This window comes from Ambystoma mexicanum, chromosome 9 (assembly GCF_040938575.1).
Source record: "Ambystoma mexicanum isolate Mex_15411 chromosome 9, UKY_AmexF1_1, whole genome shotgun sequence".
Classification (NCBI taxonomy): domain Eukaryota; kingdom Metazoa; phylum Chordata; class Amphibia; order Caudata; family Ambystomatidae; genus Ambystoma; species Ambystoma mexicanum.
Window position 1 is genome coordinate 339,246,179 of NC_090931.1, and position 25,070 is coordinate 339,271,248.

Below are 25,070 nucleotides of genomic sequence, written 5' to 3' on the forward strand. Positions count from 1 at the left end.
TATGGGCTATTCGAGTACCAGGTGATGCCTTTCAGATTGTGCAATGCACCGGCTGCCTTCCAATACTTCATGAACGATGTCTTTCGGGAACTCATCGAGGTTTGTGTTGTCGTATATATCGATGACATTCTTGTGTACTCCTCTTCGGAATCTGATCATAGAAAACATGTCAGGGCAGTTCTCGAGAAATTGCGCCAACACAAACTATTTGCTAAACTTGAAAAATGTGTTTTCCATGCCTCGGAAGTCGAGTTTCTTGGTTTCATCCTGACACCTAGAGGAGTCCGCATGGACTCACGAAAAGTGGATGCTATCCTCAAATGGCCATCGCTTAGCTCCGTGAAAGGTGTTCAAAGCATGCTTGGCTTTGCCAATTTTTATCGCAGGTTTATCCCGGAATTTTCTCGTGTTATTCAACCCATCACTGCGCTCTTAAGGAAAAATAAACGTTTCGAATGGTCTGAAGAAGCCGAGCAGGCCTTTCAGGAACTAAAAGCTAAATTTACCTCTGCACCTGTATTGAAGCACCCACGCCCAGATCTCCCTTATGTCGTCGAAACTGACGCATCCAGCCTAGCCATGGGAGCTGTCCTGTCTCAAAGAGATCCCGAAACTAACCAACTGCATCCCGTTGCATTTTGGTCCAGAAAATTCTCGGCACCCGAGGTTAACTACACAATCACTGACAAAGAACTGTTAGCCATTAAATCCGCCTTTAAAGCCTGGCGGCATTATCTACTTGGCGCTAGACATACCATCACGGTGATCACCGACCACCGGAATTTACAGTATTTAAAGACCGCCAAGGCTCAGTCATCTCGACAGCTCCGTTGGGCTCTGTTTTTTGCGGAATTCGATTTTGTAATCACCTACCGTCCTGGCTGTAAGAATGGCAAAGCGGACGCTCTATCCCGAATGGGAATGGGAGAAACTGATACTAACTCAGAACCTGTACCGATAATTCCCGAACAGAGAATTTTGGGCATGACTTCTTTACAAACGCTTGAAGACATTCAAGCTAGAGTTAAACAACTCCTGGACCCTACAGGCTTACAGGATTGGGTACAAAAGGGATCTGACTTTACTATAAATAATGATTTACCTTATTTCCAAAGGCGCTAATTTCTGCCACACAAGGAATTACAAGAGCTCGTTATTTCTCGTTATCATGATACACTAATAGAGGGGCACCCCGGTATTGCCAAGACGGAAGAAAAGGTGAAACGACAATTCTGGTGGCCTTCTTGGCGAAAAGATGTTAAATCATTTGTGATGTCCTGTGGTGTTTGCGCCCAAAATAAAGGCCAAAAGAAAAGACCAGCCGGTCTCCTTCAACCTTTAGACATTGCGCCAGCCCCTTGGCACACCCTGTCATTGGATTTTATTACGGACTTACCTCCTTGTTCAGGATATAACACTATTCTTGTTATTGTGGATTTATTTCCCAAAATGGCCCACTTCATTCCATTGAAAGGTTTACCTTCAGCTTCAGTTCTAGCCAAAGAATTCCTTGAAAATATTGTTCGTTTACATGGATTCCTGTCTGTACTAATCTCAGACCGGGGAAGCCAATTCATTTCCCACTTTTGGCGTAGATGTTGTCAATTGGCACAAATCGATGTAAGATTATCGACTAGTCACCACCCTCAGACCGATGGTCAAACAGAGAGGACGAATCAGACCCTTGAGCAATATTTACGGTGTATGTTGCAGCAATCTGAAAGTAACTGGAAAGACATTCTTTGGATAGCCGAATATGCATATAATAATTCGGTACACTCTGGAACTGGGCAAAGTCCTTTTTATACTTTATATGGGCATCACCCTCGAACCTCAGACCTCGACTCGCCTCAAGGCCTCGGAATGCCCGCAGTGGACCATCTGCATTCTACAATTGCCCAAGCCTTCAAAGAAGCAACTACACATTTACAGCAAGCCAAGAGTAAATACAAGAAGAATGCTGACCTGCATCGGAGTGAAGCACCTCAGTACCAGATTGGGGACCAAGTGTGGCTGGTACCAGGCACTTATCGCTCAAGGGACCTCGAACTTTTAATCCAAAATATCTGGGGCCTTATTCCATTACGGCCATAATCAATCCAACGGCCGTTAAACTTGATTTACCTGCTAACATGCGAATTCACCCTGTTTTTCATGTGTCACTTTTGAAACCAGTGCAACCTGGAACCAGACTAATTAAGCGTCCAGAACCCATTCAAATAGATGGAGAACCTGAATTCGAGGTGAAGAACATTTTAGATTCAAAGATGTTAAGGTCAAAACTTGTCTATGTAATCGATTGGAAGGGATACAGGCCTCAGGAGAGGTCGTGGGAACCCAGTGACCATGTACATGCACCTCGATTAATTAAGAAATTCCACCGGATCTTCCCAAACAAACCAAAACCCCCAGAGGGAACAATCTTGGGAGGGGCCTTGGGGGAGAGTGCTGTCATGATGCCTACTCCCGGGAAGCCAGTTCAGGGCCAGCGTCCCCGAAAGCAAACATCATGTCCCCAGGGAGGGACCCAGCAACCCCTTATAGGAGCTCTTTGGACATTGTCCTGGCGCCTTTGGCGCCAGGCTCATAGAAGGCATCAGTCCTGGCACCATAGGTGCCAGGCTCATTATGGGAGTGCTTGGATGGACTTACCTGATGCAGACCATGCTGCCGTATCCAGACCTCCTTGAGGTCTGAAAGGGACTATTTTACCTATGGGACTATTTTACCACTCGGGCGTGGCTGAGGAAGAATACTTACCTGGAACTACTTTGGGGGGCTATTTAAACCACGCCCAGACAGCAGCTCACGCTTCGCGTTGTTCTGCATCTAGCAGCTGGACGCTCACCGTGTCTGCTCCTGCATCCTGGCTCCAGCCACGCCCGCCTGCAACCTGGAACACCTGAAAAGGAAGGAAAGGAGAGAAAGGTGAATAATTGAACTTTACCTACCTCCATCCGGAGTCCGGAACCATCACTCCGACGATCCTGAGAAAAGACATTATTTTTAGAAGCGCATCGCATTGCTCGCTGCAGCGCCGCGTTACACTCACCTTCACGAGGCGCCCTCGGGCTCTTCAGCCACCATTGGCACCATCCGTCGCCTTTCAGTGCCTAAGGAGAAAAAGAGACAAAACAAATGTGAGCGAAGGAACAGATCGAGGAAGGCCTGATTCTTCCACCTTAAGACTTACCTGATTATTGTTGGGACAATCTTTCCTCACCTCGGGTCGGTGCAGCTTCTTTGGCACTTCCGTACCCCGGCCCCTAAGGGGAAAAAGACACACGCATTAGTGGGTGAAAGCAAGATCACTAAGGGAACCATCCATCAAAAAGACTCACCAGAGTTACCTTCGACAAATCCATTCCTCTACGCGGATTCTTCGTCCTACATCTGAAATAGAGAAAAGGACAACGGACAATTAAGGCTTGAACTTTTGCAAGTGAATACTTACGGCCTCATATTGGAAAAGTCAAGCGGAGTTGAATACTCACCAAACCCGAGATCCAGTGAAGTAACTGGAAATCAACGCGCCCCTGCATCGGAAGCAGGATGGAGAGCTCGTCCTTTCAGACTCTAAGGTGAGACTCTACGGGGAATCGCGGAGGGGGTTCGAAGAGTGTGAGAGGGGAAAGGGGGGGAATCCGACACATTATCCAGCAGACAGTTAATCCCCTTTTCCACCTACAGAAGGATTCTTCTACGGGCTAGACAGGCGAGGTTTGGGGGTCCGCTCCAGTCCGTCTTCCGAGTCCTGCGCATCACCTTAGAAGAGGTCATAGCAGTCCAGAACAGATCGGCGCCTCCGTGGGAATCAGGTGAGCGTTACAGGTGGTAATGGTGTTGGGTGGAGGTCATAGTGTACTAACATCAAGATGATATTGATGGACTGGGGAGTCATGGCCTGTCAGACTAAATTCCTACGCTGCCTCTGCTGGATCCTTTACAGAATATTCAAGAAAGACACACAAACATGTTTTGGAGATATGAAGATGAGACCCTTCTTGCAAAGCATTCTGACTTGCATCAGTGAGGCCTCCATGCTCAAATCCTGAACACTTAACAGGCTTTAGCTTTGGGAGGAGAAGAGTGTCGATGTGACATCTCTCACAACCTAGGGTCTGGTTCAGGCGATTCAGCATGTAGACCCGAAAAATCATTTTGAGATCTTGTAAACCCCCACAAGCCCTGTGCTTGTAGATTGGCATTAGGCATAGAGCAACAGCAATGGTGTTTGAGAAAGCAGTTTAAAAATACAAAGAAGGTTATCTGGCCGGCATATGGTAATCACCAAGGTTAGAAGAGAGACAAAGTGGTATGGTCAATGGCCGGGTGCAAAGCATGCGCTGATATGATGTAATGGAATTCCCCTCTTCGCCCGTGCTCAATATGTTTGTTTTGCCAAGTATTGGTAATGCAAAAACACATATATTGAGTGAATCTTTAAACATTGATATTCATTAGGACTGTAAATAAGGAGATATGTTCTCAATTATAGTAGAATTCATCCATGTAACAATATATATATATTATGAATCTGGCTTTGTATTGTGTCCTAAATGAAGCATCTGGTCATGCCATTAGCTGCTAGGGTGTTCATGACACCTGTGCACTCAGGGCAAAATACTTGAATGAATGACCAATGAGTTGTAAGAGCTCAGCTCCTATCAGGTTGTTGGCTGGAGAACACTGCTCCTCCGTGTTCCTGCTTCCTCTTTTTCAGCCATTTTCCACTGCTTCTGCCAAGGGTCGGCACTTTTTGACTCGCCAGATATTTAGCTTGGAAACTCCCTTTAGCACGAGACAGCACAGTGGATGGAGTGGGATCATAGGAGTCATAACCTAAAACAACTGGAGAGTGGTAGGTTGCAGAACCTTGGCTTATGGACTTGGCCTCATAATTAGGAATATCCAGGGCATCACTGGATGGGATTTAAAGTGAGCCCCGGCAACTGTTTATCCTCTGGCCTTAACACCATACCCTCCTAGCTCGCCCTCTCTACTTTTTGAATTGGCTAGTATTGTGATCTGTACCTTGAGCTTCAGCGAATGAGGTATTGCCACATCATGAATTTGTCTATGTTTTGGTAAAGATATTTTTCTGTTTAATTGTACAACATAAAAGGGGCAGTCCCAATCATATAAAAGCCTAATTACCGCAACAGAGTGCAAAGCTATTTTTGTAATCCTTTTTTAATACATTTAAATGTATCCAAAAAGGTAAGCATACCATCTATAGGTACGAATAAACAATACGACCAAACTCCTCTGACTGACACCACAATCTGTGGGACGTGAATGCTTATTTAGTTGTTGATATGGGTTATAGGGAAGATACTCCATGCCTGATAGAAAGATTCCAAACATACATGCAAAGGCAGCGAAAGAAAGGGCAGACGAAGGTTCTCTCGAGTAGCTCAACTTGGGAAAAATGCAATTTCCTTTTCTTTTATCTGTGTTAATAATGTTCATGGATTGCAGTAATAGGTCTTTATTGTCCTGATTTTATAATATTTTATATGTGTTAATAGTATTAGCTCAAATGCTTTCAAGCTTTCAATACATATATTAGCCTATGTATGTCATTCAGTAGCATACAATCGACACAGTACTGGGCATCATTATGGGTTTTGTGGTAATTAGGTGGTAAATCCATGAAATGACTACCGGAATCATGTACTATTCCAACAGCTTTACTAATGGTGGCATGACCGTGTAAATTCCCATGTTTGTAGTCCATAGAACCCCATGGGCTTTTTCTTCAGATTTACTGTGAGCCTTAATTTCACCACACTAAACCTGCTGTGAATCCCCCACTTCGCCTCCAAAACATGTAGTGCAGCATTGCAGAAAAGTGGTGAAAAATGTGACAGTAATTCCATTACTACCATTTTAGAACCGCTTTTACCCATGCCTCCTTACTTGCAATGAATCCCAAAGTTTTGTGCTTGCTTGCTGTGTGCAGTATAGCAAGTTCACATGATGTACACTACATTTGACCGAATGTTGCGTGCATTTACATTTGACTAAATTATTTTTTGGTCATTTGGCAACTTATAGTTAAAGCAGAAATGTATCTTAAACATTTAACAAATCCAGACCATAGAGGCTTGGTGTTGTATCAGATGACCTCAGGGTACTTCAATGATTGGCCAAGATTATATGTAAAGGGGGACAGACAATGAGGTACAATAGCTGCGGTAAATCAGTGAAATAAGGCAATCAAGCTATCTTTCTTCACTTCTCTAAACAGCTTGTCTCAGGGTTGTGGTCCTATTCTTGGGACTAGATCTACTGTGTAGACGGAAAAAGTCAAATTGGACACAGTTCATGGACAGCCTAAACAAAGAGGCAAGGGTTTACACCACATGCCTTATGAGGAGATCCTCAGCAATCATCAGTTCCTTATACTAGAAGAAAGGAAGACGCACAAGGGTAATCAAGACATACACAGCGCTACAGATAATTAATTCAGTCCATCATTTTTCAGCAGAAGAAGAATCTTAACTCTAGAGATCAGAATATCAGGATCAGAGGCTCTGGAATACAAATTGAAAATATGTGTATACAGAAAAGAGTAGCATTGGTGGAAAAAGCAAATGATTTAAGGAATCCTGCCGTCAGGGGCAGAGGAATGATATAAAGCTTGCTGGATCAGTGAGTAGGCAGGAGAATGGGAAGAATATCTGCTGACATAGTCTACTTTTCCAGGTCTTTTGACTGACGTAGGTAGCAGCTCTACTTCTGTTATCTATCTATCTATATAGCTTTTAAATCACGCCACGCGCTCGTACGCCTCTGGGTGCTCACAAGACACACAATGATAAACATATGGTTGTATATAAGATAACTAGTGGTTTGTAAAATGTTAGTTGGTGGTAATATATTGGATCTTTTTTCTGTCTTCTTTTGGTATTGTTGTTTTCTCAAATTGTTCTTTCATTCTTGTGTTTGTGCAAAGAATGTATTGTGTTGTGATTCGTTTTTGTAAAAGGTAGTTTCAACCAAACACAATAACAAAAAAAAAAAGAATAAACATACAGGTCATCAGGACAAGGGGCACGCTAGGCTGACTGAGAAAGTAACCTAATCCTTTATCAAACAGGAATGTTTTTAAGCGCCCTTTACAAATGGCATTGACGCACATTCTTTGAGGGCCAATGGAGTCATGTTCCATAAGGCTTGTGCCCATACATCAAAGTTTGAACCACCAATTCTGTTTTGGGTGGCTCATGGTTGATGTAGTCTGAGGGTGTTGTTATAGCGAAGAGTACGTCTGAATGGGATCTTGTTAATTCTAGAGGAGAGATAAGAAGGTATCTCGTCCTGAAGACGCTTGAATACCATGGTCAATGCCTTAAATAGAATCCTTTGCTACACCAGAAGCCAATGGAGTTTCACTCCGCGATTCAGACTCTAAAGCTTGATGTTTAAGGGCACATACCGCCCGTACCGCACCATTTTGCATTTTGTGTGACCTGTAGCTTTCTGATGTTGCTCTGAGAGGTCCCTACTAGCAGGCTGTTGCAGTAATCCAACTTTGTATTAATAATAGCGGCAGCAATCAATGCTTGATTAGCCTCAGAAAGATATCGGCGAATCTGCCACAGGGCACAGGAGGACTTGAGGTAAGTGACATGCTTCTTAAAAGAGAGATGGGAATCAAGAAAAACTCCTAGTGTTTTGACGTTGTTGGAGACTTCAATATTGTGATCAGAAAGCTAGGTTATCAGCAAGCTAGGTTTCCACTGTGACATTAAGCCCCCGTTCCAAGGGCTGGAATGGGGGGTAATGGCCCGGCAGCACAAGTTATTAACCTGAGCAAAGTAAGGGCCATTAACAAGGGAGCTGGGCCGTTACCCCTGTTCCAGCACTTGGAACAGGGGCGTAAGGCCATTAGCACCCCAGGCTACCAAAGCAGTAACCCGGGATGCTAAAATAAAGTATTTTCAGTCATTGAACGGGATGCCCCGTTCAGTGACTGAAAATACTGTCTAAAGATGGCCAACATGGAAAGGGAAAGTGGGGCTCCATATGGAGCCCCTTTTGCCTTTCCATAAGAGCCGGCGGGAGCAGAGCAGAAGGTGGGCTGTGGTGGCGAGTGCAGCCACCGCAGCCAAAATAAGGTAAGTGGAGGAGGGGAATAAAAAATAAATAAATAAGGGCATGGACACTGGGGGAAGGTGGTGATGGAGGGAGCCATCCGTCAGGTGGGATGGAACACAGGCTTTCTCCAGCAATTCAAGCCTGCGTTCCTAGCCACCTGATTGGCTGGCTCCCCCCACCAGGATGATAATGCTGCATCTTAGTACTAAGGAGAATGCTTTCTTTCGCTTTGATGAGATGCCATGACAAAGAGGTGGCTCATTGGAAGCCCTTCATCCAAACCAAAAGTGTATGCTGCCTAACGGTGCAATCTCCTGTCCATTGTCTGTGTGCCCTCATGCACACTCAGGATTATCCTCCAACTTTTAAGAACATCTTTGGGGTCACCATTTGTCTTACCATCACTGAAATTGTGGAGATGCCAGCCTCCCTATCAACATTTCTCCTTCCACTTGCCTCACTTTTGATTTTGGTTGTTGCTTCTGCTGCCTTTATCATGTGGGGGGGGGCATAAGGGCGGGTCTGGTCAGAGTGGTGGAATGAAGGTGGAGCTATCTCCACTGCAGTGGATAATATTTTTACCTCCCGATATTTGCCAATTGGGCCAGAGATGGCAAACTGGCAGAGAGTGGGGGCTAACATCTCCCGCTAACATCAAAATCGGGCCCAATTTAGTAGACCTACCAATGCCAAATGCAGCACAGGTTCTACTGCAAAAGTTTCCAAAGGGAAATGCGGCCTGCTAATTTAGTATGCTTCTAGACACTTTGATTTGCCAATAAATGTAATTGGTTAAACCTGCAATAACACTTGCATGGGCAAAGCATGAGGATTTAATGATAGGAACTAGTTGCTATTTCCTGGACTGCATTAGATTGGTCTGATGGATAACTTTTGTCAGCAAATGCTGGATTGTGATGATCAAAACTTTTAAGCTTTTTTCCTCCTATGGATTTACTACACTTATCAGTAACTGGGAATTGGTTGTAAGGAATGACTTGCTTGGTGCTGCTATCCTAATTAGTTTCAGTCTTATTGGCGCTATAACTTTATGAACAGTGAACTGTGGAGAAACGCTTCCTCTGGTTGCTAATCCAGGCATGTTCTTGTGGATTATTTTAACATAATTCACACAGGAAATGCAAGCATGCCTGATCTAAAGTAAAGCAGAGAATAGACACTGGGTTGGAAAAAACAGTATCACAATATTACTCTGAAGGCCTATAGATATTGCAGTGGCTCTGCTGTTTACTGGTGAACTCTTATTGGACTTCCTAGGAAAGGACATGAGTTCTTACTGGAGTGGGGTGTAGCCCCATGAAACAGGGTGAACCATCCAGTCTAAAGACTAGCAGGTAATTCAACATATGCTGGTTAGTAAGAGTCAGAATAGCTTTGAAGTTACATTTAGTAAGAGTGCAGTTCATCTTTAATTCACCAATGTTCAATTTTCTTCTATGACACATGTTCAGGTTTTTTTTTAGCTAGGTTTCTTTAATGGTTGCTCAGTTCATCTTGAATGTGTTATGATTGAAAAACTGTACTAATAAAGTCCCCATTCCCATTCTCCTAGATGCTCTGAGCGTTCCCTCTGGCCCTGAACTCCCGAGCCCTGGATTGCAATACCTCAGCCTCGCAGCCAATCAAATTATAGAGGTGATGGAGCAGCTTACTCGCACTGTCTATCAAAGCATGACCCAGTAAGTAAAATGGCGGCACTGCAAGAAACATCATATTGCACGTCACTGTAACTACACAACTGTAAGAAATGATGGGAAACACTCGACGAGCATATCTTCAAATAATGGTTATGATACGCACCGCTGCACCTCTCAAACTGTTCTTTTATAAAGGAAATGGTATAAACTGCACTGGCAGTTAAAAAGTGTGAGAGATTATTTTCGAGTGCTTTATTGCAGGCAGAAGTACCCTCAGGCAGTGAAGAAACAGCTTTTTCATCAGGGAAAGATCTCCGTGTCTACTTCAAGTACCTTGCTTGATTGCTGACCTTAAACAATATTGATTTATTTTGAAAGATTTTAGACGGTAGAGAACTATCAGAGATAACATCAAAGTGAGTTCCATGAAAAGCCAGTCATAGTTTAAGCATAAACGTGTCTTAATATGGTGACACTGTTCACAATACTGCATGCTATCTTGCTGTGCAGCTGAAGCCCCACCGCTTCCGCCGTGCTGCAGGGAAGCCATCTTGCTCCCAGTCGCATAATGGGCCTCATTACAAGTTTGTGGTCCGGAAAAAAGGGTGCTGGTAGCAACATACCGGGACCCTTTCCGGACCACCAAAGAGTTTGCCGGTAGGGGCATGGAACTCCCGAATTCAGGACCCTACTGGCAGTGCTTTCACTGAAGCACCGGCACCGTTAGAAACGGTGACGGTGCTTCAGTGACCCCATTCCTGTGGAGCCCGATTTACTGTTCCCCTGCCTGCCATAATAGTCCGGTGGCACCGGGATGTCAGATGGCAGAAACAGTATTACGAGGTTGTCAGTAACCTGCCGCCTACTCGTAATGAGGGCCAATGTCTTGGGTTTAACAGTGTTAAACTGTTTGCTATCTGTCTTTCAAACAAAGTGCTCACTCACTATATTGTCAGACTCTGATATTGGAGGGAGGCTAGAGTAAAGGGGCAGTGGCAGGATGTAGATACGTGCATAGCAGAGGTTGCTGGGATACGTAGGGAGAGCAAGGGATGGGGGCTTTGCCCTTTATACAGCAGCTGTACATAAGGGATGCACACACGAGGTTACAGGTGGAAACAAGCATAGCAAAGGTTGCTAGGATGTGGTGGGGGAGCAGGGGATGGGGGCTTTGCCCTTTATACAGCAGTTGTGCATATAATAAGGGATGCACACACGAGGTTTCAGGTGGAAACATGCATAGCAAAGGTTGCTAGGATGTGGTGGGGGAGCAGGGGATGGGGGCTTTGCCCATAAACTGTATATGAGTATTCCTTTGTATGAAATTGCAGCACCACGGAAAGTCCTTGCCTGCAGCCAGAGGCATTTTGACATCTTTTTAAGGTGCATTATAGCACATTTTGCCTGTCTTTTTCTGCACCTACAAAAGCATTGTTCAATTTGTTGTAATTCACGAGGCAAAGGTGGCCACCATTTTTTGTTTGGGCTTATAGGTGTTGCTTGTGGCACTTATGAGATAAAACTATTGCATTGGAGTACAGATAGGGAGGAATGACATATGAGAAGGGACACAGAGTATGTAGGTGTTGTTTGGTTATGTACCCACCCAGTGCCTGCCCATGGCCACGCTAATCCCTATGGCCATTTCCACCCATTCCTGCCTCTGCCCGCCCAAAACACCTACTCATGGGCACTGTTTGAGCTCGCTTTAATGAACCATTACCAGCATGCTTTGCATTCAAAATGCCTGCCAGTGTTTGTTCAAAGCAGTCCTCTGAGAGGTAATGACTTAATTGGAGTTGTAAACAAGCTGCTAGTGTAATAAAAATGTCTTCCAAGGCCTGCCTTCAGCAACTCGATGTATAAGCACTCTGCATGTCCTTCACTGAGGTTTTGTTAAGAACAACCACTGGCAAAGCCATTGTAGTCCTGTTTAGAACACTCATTGGCAAAGCCAACATTTCTGGCTTGTGCATAAGTTTTAAGCTGTTATTAGATGCCCAGGTACTCGCACCATTTTGCCCCGGCTACCAACAATGGGTAGCTAATACTACTATGGGTGTGCCTGGCATGTGCCTTTCCCATGCCTACACACAAGCTCCAAATGTTGGCATTGCCAAAGATTGTTGTAATGGTGGCTGCCATTGTTGATTGCGTGCAGCAGCAGGTACCCAGACTGGGGCATAGGTGTGGTGAAGCGTGCGTTAACACAGGCGGAACACAGGTTTTCCCATCTTTTTCTGAATGTATTAGTTCAATTTGTGATCTGCCTCCAGCATGAGCGCTAACAATGCAAACTCCTGGGGTGCTTGGCCGCTCAAAAGCACAATCCTTCAGGCTCCTCCCAGAAGCCTTGAGAGTGAGGCTTTAACTAACTTGTAGCTTTTTGGAAGAAAATCTAGTACACTTATCACTAATACTAGTAATATGAATCAATCAATCAATCAATCAATAAATAAATAATACGAATCATGTTAGTTATCATGCACACTGCCATTCCTTTGTTTTCATTGAGTAGTTGTCAAGGATCATAGCAGTTAGACCAGTCCTATAATTGACTTCATCTACATTATCAGAAAGTGCCTACGCTTTGAAGTGAAAGTTGCTACTATCTCAGTGTGTTTTGGGGTACCTGATGATTAGACCATCTGAAAAGACACATCATTTATTGTTTTAGTTTTGACTTTCTCCAAGGGTAAATCTTGTCTTAGCTGAGATATTGCTTTGGGGAGGGACAAGCAGAACAGTCATATGTTCTTGCTACCTACCTTAAATGCCTAGCCACCTTCCTTAAACGTATTCTTGGTGTGTTGTGCTGGTCCCATGTTTCCCTCTTTCCAGTGTTGGGTCAGTTTAATAATAAAGCAGGGGACATGTCAAAAGATTGACAGGAGCGCATGATAATGTCTGTCCAGGAAATGGCTTCAGGAATCTACACACGTTTGCTAGTTTTACAAGCGTGTTCTGCTCTTTTGGAATGTCGCACCAGTATGGATGCTATCCAGAGGTATAGCCCAGAACTGATGTCACTGGGATAGCATCGGTGGCCACTATGACATCATAAGGCCATGTGACACAGGCCCTGCTCATCCAACTCATACTGCTCCTTGGCAATCAGTTGACATTCTACTGCAGACCGGATGAGGGCTGCCTTGCTTCCTGGAGGACTGATAGCCATTGGTTTCTGTGGCAGTTTTTCTAACTGGAGATTTGTAAGTGTTGAATGGAGTTCTGTGTAGTTTCTGACACTTTTATCAAAGCATATTAATCACCAGTCACGAGCTGTGAATGGCCAGGTACAAATGCACTGTCTACTTGCAGTCATCTCGCGCCCAATGGCACAGCATCCTTGGGCTGTTTACTACATATTTATTTGTATAACCTACTCTATCACATTAGGTCACACTGCCTCTTCCTACAGTTTTATTCTGTTCGTAGGAGTAGTGAGCAGAATATTAACTCTTTCTGAACTGAATTGAACTATTTAACTGCATTTTTTAGTATAGCCACTGTTATATTTAGCTGCCTTTCGAATATATTCACTGTCATATTTAGCTGCCTTTTGAGTATACCCAGTATGCCATATTTAGATGCGTTTTTGAGTATAGCCACTGTATAGAATCTAGCCTCGCTTAAAATTCACCCCATTGAAACCTAGCTGCCTTTGAGCATGGCCACAGTGTTAAACTTACCTCAATTTGAGTATAGTCGCAGTATTATTTTGAGCTGCATTTCTGAATGTAGCCACTATGTTATTTTTAGCTGCATTGCAGTATATCCACAGTGTTATATCTAGCTTCTTTTTTATAGTATAGGCACTGTGGTATTTTTAGCTGCATTTTGAGTATAGCTACAATGTAAAATATAGCTGCACTCTTTTTCAGTATAGCCGCAGTGTTATACTTAGTTGTTTTTTTGAGGAAAGCCCTGTGTTATACTCAGCTGTATTTTGAGTTTAGCTACTGGGTTATATTTAGCTACATTGTGAGTATAGCCTCTGTTATATTTAGCAGCATTTTCGAGTATAACCACAAAGTTTATTCAGCCATATTTTGATATATAGCCATTGTGTAGAATTTAGCTGTGCTTTCAATTCAACCCGTTCTAAATTCAGCTGCATCTACAAAACCAGAAACCAGCCGGGACACACAGGTATGTATCACACTCCACATGCTAATGGAAGATAGCAGAAGGCACGGCCACCCACCCACATGCATCTGCTATCATACACTACTTTAAGACACATTGCACAACACCTCGGCCATAAGAATGCAGCTATCCCCACAACAAAAATGCAGTCAAGCAGCACACATAATGATTCTCCTGGTCTTGAATACTCTTCAGACTATCTCACAGCACCCATCCACATGTCAGCTCGACATGAGTAGCTAACATGGCCTTGGCCACCGCAACATACCTTCGTATTGCCTAAATTGCACACATGCATTCTGAACTCCTCCGATGAATTTCCCATACCTAGACTTCGGTCCCCCAAGGACCTTTAACCCACAGTGGTTTCAGACCACACCAATGCAAAAAGGTGCTATACAAATGAGAATTACATTAAACATTATATTACCACTGTTTTTCCATGTACTATTTGTGATGCTGGAAATGCATCGGAGGGACATGGCCTCCGTATCCTTGTCCTTTACTGCTTTTTATCATGTGTTCTGTCGTGTTTTCCACACAGGAGTTCATGTGGGACTCCTGGCGGTGCAGCTCTCTCTTTTGGTTTGGTGTACAGACCCATGGGATACACTTATGGCACCCATAGGTGGGGGTACAACCCTGAGCCCCTAGTGTATGTTTTTGGGCACCTGTGGGTGGCCCACAGAGCAGGGTACGGGCTGGTGGCAGCTCCTTGATGAATTGACCGGTACCCTGAGTGTCCTACATTTTGGGATGCCCAGGCCCTGTCATTGGAATAGGTAGATTCCTGATGGAGACAAGATGGCCCCTGTGGCCTCTTGCCTTCCATTGCCTGTTACCTGGATCTTCCCGAAGTCCAGGAAGCCCTGACTCTGTCGCTTCCCTCTGACTGGCTGTTGGGTGGAAGTTCCATATATGGTAATGTGGGAAAGTGCCAACCAAACTGGCTGGAGCCTTCCTAACGACTGTATGTTGTGGGTACACCTGTGGGTGGGAACTGGGTGAATGGAGTGTGTGACAAATCTACACTTCTTGCTGTGGATGTCTGGTATCTGGTGTTTGACACAATGACTGAGACAGCCCTGCCCGAAACTGGAATGAATGTAGTGTTGAATGGCATGGTACTTGTCCAAATCCACATTCTGTGCTGTGAGATTCTGGATGGAGCAGAGTGGCCTGAATGCACTGTGTGCCTGATTGGCTGACTGACTGCTGAATGCCCTTCGAAGTGATTAGCTGCCTGAGTGTGACCCAGCGGAATGAATGGGAGATCAACAGTATATCTGGGAACCTCTCACTGCTAGGAATCATGTTCAGAAGCTGAAATCCAAACTACGAAGAGTAACTGGTGTGAAACTGAAGCTTGACCTTGAAGCCCTGCTGGAAGAGAAGAATTGCTGTTGCTCTTCTTCATCAATCTGAAAGCTGCTGTGTCTCCAAGGACTGAGCCAGAGAGGACCTGGTAAGGCGCCCTCTTCCCGAGCTACAAGGGACCATCGTGCGCCATGTTTACACTTCCCCGTCGATGAGCACCGCAGGAAAGAAGCTGCCACTTCACCGCTGTAGTTCACCCTGTTCTTCGCTGGACGTTCGACGACCCGTGAATCCTGCCTTAAAGGGAGGGCACTCAAGAAGGGCCGTCGATTTCCTGACGAGGAACCCTACAACGCCAGGTACTTTGGGGTTGCTGAACTACTGGAAAGACTCTTGTGAACAATATATGGACTTTGCTTGTGATATATCTTTATTCTACAGGTTGCCCAGGGGGGGAGATCGCCACAGGGAACTGTGTCTAGGTATCGGGCCAGTATTCTGCCAATTGTTCTAACCAACTGCTTTCCTCTTATATCTATTGTTGGTTTCCTTTACAAACTGATGTGTGTGAAATTTAACCGTACAGTTGATGCACTTTAAAAAGATCTAATAGTAATGGTGGTACCACTTAGAACTGTATAGATTTTCCATTATAGATAACCGAGTATAAAGTGAGTTATCGTGATATTTTATATAACCTTGAATATTAATTATATAAAGACTATGTTTTACCTAATACAGTGTGCGGACATTCCTTTGCGGGTGCTTGGGGACTACACTGTACTTAAGAACCAGCCTGCATCACCTCCTGAGAAGCTAGGCCTTGATTGCTCATCCATTGCTACCATAATAGAGAATCTTGGCTGGGGTCTCTGTGCCTCTCCTCTACCATATAGAGAGCAGAAGTACAGACCTCCCCTCCAGTCTTTACACTGTTTTCATGCTTCTGCAAACAAAACAGTTTGTATAGCCATCAACCTCAAAGGTCACGGTAGTGGACCTCTGAGCCCAAAGGTGTCCTCTGATGCTCCTTTGATATCATGGTTATTCACCAGTATAATCTATGCTGGGATTACATCCTGCCCATCTCCAATCATGTCCAAGATATCAGAATAAGCAGTGGCTCCATAGCATGTCCTGTGCAGATTATGCCATCTGCTATTTGTCCTGATCTTTTTCTCTCTGCTATAGTCATTTACAGCATTTGTGGTGGTTCCATACATATTGCTGTTGTTTTTTGCCTCTATACCTCCTCTGGAAGCAAACTGTGCATGCCCCTTGATGTTATAGACTAATACATGGTGTCCAAGTCTGGTCCATGGAAGCAAATCCAGTCCATCTTTACAGAATGTGCACACAAAATACATGTAAATGCTGTGAATCTAAATGAGAGTGATTTACATAGACAGTGGTTATCCTGAACAGCTAGCGTGTTAGGGGCTCTCGAAGACAGGACTTGAACACTTACCAACCACTTCCCCAATACCTTTCTTAGAAGGTCCCTAAGTAATATAATGGAATGAAATGTACGAGACAGAAGACACTTCCACCCAAGGGTAAGTGTTACAGAGTGTGTCACATTGCTGCAACCTTTATTTGGTGCTGCGGTGTGTGTGGAGCCTTTATTTGTATGACTTTGCTGTCTCCCCATCCCCCACTATACCCACAAATGTATGTTCATGTCTCTCCCAGCTCATTTTACCCACTCCAAAGCGGAAATACGGTGCATCTGTCTCCTTCTGATGGGAGGTGAAGGATTCATCTGTCTCCTTCTGATGGGGGATGAAGGACTTTTGTGTCTCCTTCTGATGGGGGATGAAGGATCCGTGTGTCTCTTTCTGATGGGGGATGAAGGCTTTGTCTGTCTCCTTTTGATGGATGTTTGAAGGATTTGTTTGTCTCCTTCTGATGGCGAATGAAGGATTTGTCTGTCTCATTCTGATGGGGGTTGACGGATCTGTCTGTCTCCTTCTGATGGGGGGTGAATGATTCGTCTGTCTCCCTCTGATGCGGGATGAAGGATTCGTCTGTCTCCTTCTGATGGGGGATGAGCAATGTGTCTGTCTCCTTCTAATGGATGTTTGAAGGATTTGTTTGTCTCCTTCTAATGGGTAATGAAGGTGTAGAGGAGGAGCCAAAAGCCTCTATCAGAAGTCCCGCCCCTAAATTACCCATATGATCGGAACCGGAAATAGTGACAAGCACAACACTTGTAATGATGCCCATAACGTGAGCAGCCTTTGAAGCAAGGTATCCGTTGAGAAAACCATTCTTTATGTTATGTTATGTTATTATGTATCCACGAAAAGCTCACAGCCTCTTGGGAAAGATCCCTGAAGAGCATGTGAAGACGGATGAAAGAACAGACTGGTGACGTCACATGAAGAAAAATGACACATCTCAGAAGAGATGACAAGCGAGAATAGGAATAGACCATATATAATCTGATGAAGAAGTGAGAATCGAGTAAACTTCCATATGCGGAATGAAGATCGCACGTGTGAAGAGCAGAGAAGAAAATGAAAACCATTTTATAATTGTACAGATGCAGTAATGCAAGTAGACAAAGTAATCATATGGCTGGCACATAGTGAATAGATGGCAGTGATGCGCCAAGGTATATATATATATGCATAGGAATTTGGAAGTTCCACATTGTATTTGAGCAAACTGGACCCAATGAATAGAAGGGCTGAAAAGTGTGGCACAGCAGAATAAGCCTGGCTGAAGATGGAAAAAGAATCAAGGAGGCCTGCCTGGCCCAGTGTCAAGGGATGAGGCAGCCAAGAAGTTAGTTAATCATCATGGAAAGATACAATGAACGATAAGGTGAGAGCGAGCTCATGTTAAGGTGCGGCAGAAGGACAATGAGTGCCAGTTTTATTCATTTAATACCATTAAATACTACGAAAAAGCTCAGAATGTGGTCTCCAGTCAAATGGTCAGATGAAAATAGACGTTGGGCAAGCTACACCGAGACCAGAAGATAAAGACATGCTCACACCCTTTTATTCCCAGGAGCGGTGATACTTGCAAGGCCAAGTTCAAATGACTATTCTCATGGCAGACAGCTTGAATGATGATGGAAAGTGAGCCAACTGGGTGGGGAGGCATGGTCAAGTCCAAACCTCTGGCACCTGGGATACCAGCTTGCATGCTGCTAATGATTGGAATATTCCAGAAGGGTACAAGTGTGCCAGCCAATTATAAAGGGCCACGTACCAAAGGGCCCTATAGTTTAGAGGCCCAATAAGACCTTGTGTATTTGATGGCACTCACAATGACTTGCACTAGGGGTGGGCAGAGTTGTCCACCTGACAGTAGAGATCCAACACCAACCCTCATAGAAAGTATACCTAGATGTTTACTGTTACCCAATCCAAGTTTTACATACGTTTTCTTAGTTTGCCACGTAGCATGATGTCAGAAATGACACATTTTTTGCATATAAGTGTGTTTTTTATTAAATCTGCTGAGATATAACTGCTTGACATCGTTGATGTCCGTTTTACTCCCTGTTTTAGATAATTATTATTAAAACAGACAGTCTTCCTGGCAACTTCCTGAGTCAGTTTTATTATTGATGTTTGAGTAGGTATAACATCCTTTCATCGCCGTATATTTCAAAGCTTGGCATTTATATGTGCAAATTAAAACAAAAATGTCCATCGAATCATTTAGGGGGGTGGTGGGAAAGGGCAGATAAGGGTTTGGGTGGGTAGTGAAAAGGTAAAAATACATGGAGTATGGGAGGTTTGGGGGGGAAGTCCCCAAAACCCCCCAAAATCCCCCAACAAAAAAATACATTTCTTGAACATTTTAATTAAAATGTACATGTTTAAATGCCAGGCGTTGAAATATATGGTGATTAAATGACATAGAACCGTGTAAGTAATTCTCCATCTCCATCGACCCTGTAGAATGTTACCTCGTCTTAAAGGACCTATGGGTTCAAAGGATCTGTCTGTCTCCTTCTGATGGCGGTTGAAGGATTCATCTGTCTCCTTCTGATGGGGGTTGAAGGATTCATCTGTCTCCTTCTGATGGGGGTTGAAGGATTCATCTGTCTCTTTCTGATGGCGGTTGAAGGATTCATCTGTCTCCTTCTGATGGGGGTTGAAGGATTCATCTGTCTCCTTCTGATGGGGGTTGAAGAATTGCCGGACTACCTCTGATAGGGGTTGATGGATCTGTTTGTCTTTTCTGATGGTGATCTAAGGATCTGTGTGTCTCCTTCTGAAGGGGGATGAAGGATTTGTCTGTCTCCTTTTGGTGGGAGTTGAAGCAAGCAGCTTGTATATCGGGTGGGAAAGTTGAAGGGACTCTAGTTCTTCATTTAAATGTATTCATTGAATTATGCTTAGCTGGATAATTGTTTGCGTAATTCCGGGTAGGCAACTTCTCTTTGCATGGACAGTATTGGGACAGTATTACTTATGCTGGTCCTTTTTAGGCTTCTTGCAGCGCATTACAATGAGGCACCAATAGATTGGATATTAAAATATCTATTTATACAGCGCATAGAAGCAGGCACAGTCTGGCATGAAGTACTGAGTATAAAGAGATCACATGATGCTTTCTTTTGGAGCCAGCCAAAGAACTTCATACATCCAATAATTTCACACTAATGCAACTCAGGTTTAGTTTTCTAAAGGTTTGTGTTATACACCACACCTGATTCTTTGCATTTTGTAATTTCATGACAGCATGGAAGTGAGGTGTTATCTAAAATATGTTTATTTATCAGTTTCGTTTTTTAGATGAGAAAAGTAAAACGAATTATAAGGTTCAATTTGTCAACCATCCATTAACATACAATGCATGTATCTTTTCTCATACATGCTGTTTAAGGTAATGCTCACAACCTCACTGGATTTCAATATTGTATGGGTGACCTCAGCTTCGCTAATGTTCTTCTGGGTGAAAGAAGCAGTCTACATTCTCACAAACTCCACTTTTTAGACATATTTTTGCCCCAAATATGAAAGCTAAAAATAGTTGATGCCTATAATTATCATTGGGCCTCATTACACGGATGGCGGTAAGGATTTACCGGTACCGGTAAAATACCGGTACCGGTAAATCCTTACCGCCTTAATACGAGGTCCCTTTGCGGGTTGGGGGATTTAACGCCTGCTTTTTACAGGCGTTAAAAACCAACCCGCAAAGGGACCCAGGGAGCTAATTACGGTACCGCTATTTGCGGTACCGTAATTAGCGCCTTCCCCATTCCCATTGAGCCCTATGGGGCAAAAATGGGAATGGGGAAGGGCAATGGTGGAACGGGGAATTACCGCCCCGCCAACCTTGGAATGGGGCGGTAATTCCCCTTTCCGCCAAGGCGGTGCCAGTATTTTTCTATTAGCGCCATGGTTCTCCGCCATCCGTGTAATGAGGCCCAATGTCTTTGAAGGACCACAATTTAAAGGAGAGTTACCCACACACACTGTCCACTGCGTTCTTATTAATTGCAAGATATATTGAGGAAGAGAGCTATGATTCGATGTAATATTTCACAAAACAGTCTCTACGCACTTTTATAGTCTTCACCTCTGTAAGATGTTTAAAGACACAGTGACCCTCACCAGGAGATAAGAGTATGTTTTACAGCTACCACTTGGAGTAATTCCATCAATCCTCCCCGTTATTAGAATTCTGCTGGGTTGGGTCACAGGAGTACATGCATGCATTATTTAAATATGTTTTTTTTTAAAATCCATGTCACCCTCATTTTGAGGACAGACATGTATTACAAAGAGTATGGTATCATACCACCACTACCTTAACGTTCTTTGGAAAAAGTGTATCCCCCTTTGGTTGTCCCAATGCAGAACGTGTTGTTATCCTGCATTGATGGAAAGCATTTGCAGTTGCCTTCATGATTGGAATTCTTTTTATGAAACTTGCTACTAGGAGGTAATCATTGGGGTAAAAGATGGTAAGGTATCTTACCTCATGATTAGTTAAAGCATGTGGGGTATTCATTTGGAATATTTCATCCAGTAATACAATCAATATTGCCATCAATATTACCATCAGTAATACCATCCAGTCCATAGTCCAGGGGGTAGTAAACACGAGCAGTACTTGCAAATACTTCCTGTGTTTACTATTATCACCACACTTTGAATGGGGCCCTGTCTGTCAAGAGCCTGCTGGTGTGGGTAATCCCTGTCTCTCTAATTGGGAGCTGTGTACATTAAACGTGTTAGTGTTTGGTAATTTCAAGATGCAACACAAGGCTCCCGGGGATTTAATCTTCTCTTTTTCTATTTATCATTCAACCCCCTTTAAAGCCAATTAAGAGCTGGGAAAGGAAAGTGACGAGGGTGAAGGATGACACCTTTATCCCTTTTGCTTAAATGCAACACAAACAAGTTCCAGCTGAAGGGACAATGCCCAAAAAGTACTCTGAAGGCTTTGCATTGATTTTTCAGTCTGTCTAAACAACCGACCAGCTTTAACCGCAATTGCGAAGCCTTCAGAGTACTTTTTGGGCATTGTCCCTTCAGCTTAAATTTCAGGCTCTATCCCTATCAACCCTCAGATGAAGAGCCGTGGAAGGCTCGAAACACGTGTTAGGCTGTTGCTTGTACTAAACCTTGGACTTTAAAGGCTGTTCTTTCATACAAATCACTTGGACTCCCGATTTTTATTTTGCTATACTTGGCGCAGTGTAACTGGGACTTGTTTGTGTTGCATTTGTACTTCCCTCAGTGGAATCATACTGGCAGTATATCCACCCTACCCAGATACCTGCAGCCTTGACGCTCTTTGTCCAATTTATACTTACAAGCGTTGTGTATCGTGACTTTTTCTGCCAATTTGTTCTTCCCTTTTGCTTAAACACCAGGGGTCCAAACCAGGGCTCAAGTCGAGGATAAAAATGGGGGGAAGAGTCCACCCACTTTATTCAGAGGGTGGACTCAGTCCCATGGATGCACTCTTTGAATTTATGAATTAAAGCCGACCTCAGGGATCAAAGCGCAGTCATCAGGCTTGTAGGCTGGACACTTTACCACTTAAGCAATAGAACCCGAGCGGCGGGGGCATTACCGACTCAGGTAATGCTCGGGGCCCATAGGTAAGGACCTGAGCGATGCCCCCGCTGCGAGGTTTCTATTGCTATTAGTATCCCGGCCCGCAAAATTTGCGTAACCGGGGTACTAAAAGCCATTTTTTTGTGTCCCAAAACGCTGCAGCGTTTCAACGCTGCAGCGTTTTGGGACAGAAAAAAAAACGACCAAGAAAATGGCCGCCGCCATGGAAAGGGAAAACGGATCCGTTTTCCCTTTCCATGGCGGCCATCGGGAGCGGACGCGCTGGGAACACTTGTGTTCCCAGCGCGTCCGCTCGCGAAAAAGGATAAAAAAAAGGTAAGTGTGGTTGGGAGGGCGGGAGTGGGACGGGGAAAAAAAAAAAAAAAGTACCTGTGTCCCCGGGATGACCCCGCTCCGTGTCTCCACACAGCTGGAGGCTGCCACGCCCCCCCGCCAGGGACAAAGGCCGTGGAATCCCGACAGAGGGATTCCCGGCCGGGTAGGGACCTGGCGAGAGCCAATCAGAATGCTTGTTGCATTCTGATTGTCTCTCGCCGGGGTACTAATGCACTATATAACCTAATGAAATATAACACACAACTAAAGTTGAAATATCGAATATCGGTACTGCAAGTCGCAGGGAAAACATGTGTATTGGTTCTTGGAGTTTAAAACATGCTCACCCTTTAACTTTTTCAAAAACACTATTAGAAGAAAATATCCTGTCTTGGTTTTGTGTGTGTATGTGTTGATTGTATGAAAGGCAAATGCCATTCTTCCTGTTTAATGTGGGTGGTTATGCAAAGCCAATTTAATGAAATGTGCATATTTCACCTTGATAAGTTAATTTCTGGCGACCTCTCATCCCATTGCGTGTGTTGATGAGTCCCCCTACTTTAATTTTTAGGACTTGACACCTGGTCCAAACAGGCGGTTCTTATCATTTGCAAGGAAAGCTAAGGCCTCCAATGACCCTTGGACAAAGGATTATTTATGTTGATTTTTGATTATGCTATATATTAGAGCAATGCTTTTCAAACTGGGGGAGTGGGGCAAAGGATGTCCGGGGTGTTGGGGGGCATGAAGTTTCATTTAAAAGGGAGGATATTTACTGCTTTTAATTAAGCAATAGAACCCTCGCGTCGGGGGCATTACCGACTCAGCTAATGCCCCGGGGCCCATAGGTAAGGACCCCGACGCGAGGGTTCTATTGCTATTAGTACCCCGGGCCGCAAAAATTGCGTGACCGGGGCACTAAAAGCTATTTTTTTTGTCCCGAAACGCTGCAGCGTTTCGACGCTGCGGCATTTCGGGAGAAAAAAAAAAAAGAAAATGGCCGCCGCCATGGAAAGGGAAAACGGAATCCGTTTTCCCTTTCCATGGCGGCCATCGGGAGCGGACGCGCTGGGAACACAAGTGTTCCCAGCGCGTCCGCTCCCGAAAAGGATAAAAAGAAGGTAAGTGGGGTTCGGAGGGTGGGAGTGGGACGAAAATTTATTTATTTTTTAAAACGTACCTGCGTCCCCGGCGGGGGACGAGAAAAGCCTCCCGCCACGTGGAGGCTTGGAGTGGGGATGGCCCCGCTCCGAGTCTCCGCACAGCTGGAGGCTTCCCTCATCCCCCACCGGGGACGTAGGACCAAGAAGGTAAATTGGGCGGGTGGAAGGGAGGGAAGGGGTCCAAAAAAAAAAAGACTTACATGAGTCCCCGGCGGGGGGCGAAGGCAGCCTCTCAGCCGTGGGGAGGCTCGGAGCGGGGATGGCCCCGCTTCGAGCCTCCTCATTGGCTGAGGGGCTGCCACGCCCCCCGCGGGGACAAAGGCCGTGGAATCCTGACGGAGGGATTCCCAGCCGGGTAGGGACCTGGCGAGAGCCAATCAGAATGCTTGTTGCATTCTGCTTCGCTCTCGCCGGGTTACTAATTGAACATATAAGCAATTCTAGCATTCGGGGGGTCTCTGTCAATGTAATTGTTACTCAAGAGGGGTTCAACATGAGCACGTTTGGAAACGTTTGTGTCAGAGGGAAGTCTGTCCTTTCTTTAACCACTTTACAGCATTAGCAGTTTTCCACATTTGGGAAAACATAATTATTTTCTAAAAGCAAATGGCTTTCATTTTGTGATAGACAACATTGTCAATAATATTTCGATGTAGAATATGCATATTCATAATTTCAGCTACTCACTGCAGTGATGTGTAATATGTGTTTCTTATTGATAGTATCTTCTCTCCAGATGCTTTTCTTTTAAAAAGTCCATCTGCTTGATGGTAGTAATTCATGTTTATGACAGAACATTTGTTGTGTTTCTGAACTAGGTTGTCACAGCATTTGTTTGCAGGTACGCGTAATGGTAATATTTTATATTGATACAACATATTGATTTGATACGTTGTTCATAACGCGCCTGTACACAAGTGTTTCTAGGTGTAACAAGACATGGAGGGGGAAACAGAAGGAGGACAAAACAATGATCTTACTAGGCCTTGTGCCATTCAGATGACTCAAGTGCGGGGAAGAGGGGTGGGAAGAAGTGCTTGGTGTGGGAGGGAGTGCAGGTAATGCAATAAGTGCTGCCCGAGGGTGGCTCATAAGAGCAGTGAGGTGTGATGGTAAGGTTGCAGATACAGACCCTTAAGTGCTGGGGGGCCCAAAGGCAGTGCAAGGGCAATTGGACATGTAGGAGCCTGGGTCTGACCAGTGCGCAGAGCAGTTACAGAGATCAGCAGGGGAGAGGGAGAGAAAAAGCGTAAGCAAAAAAGGAAGGTCTTGAGTTTCTTCCAGAACCGGAGATAGTTCTA

At 44.5% G+C, this 25,070-nt stretch overlaps 1 protein-coding gene across 1 annotated transcript in view; it reads left to right on the top strand.

The window, feature by feature from the left end:
* Nucleotides 1–25,070, top strand: part of LOC138487325 (uncharacterized) — a 2,513,852-nt gene that overhangs the window by 2,005,936 nt on the left and 482,846 nt on the right. Inside the window, exon 81 of the mRNA XM_069613924.1 lies at nucleotides 9,680–9,806. Within this exon, the coding sequence (XP_069470025.1) occupies nucleotides 9,680–9,806 (127 nt within the window). The remainder of the gene's footprint in view (nucleotides 1–9,679; nucleotides 9,807–25,070) is intronic.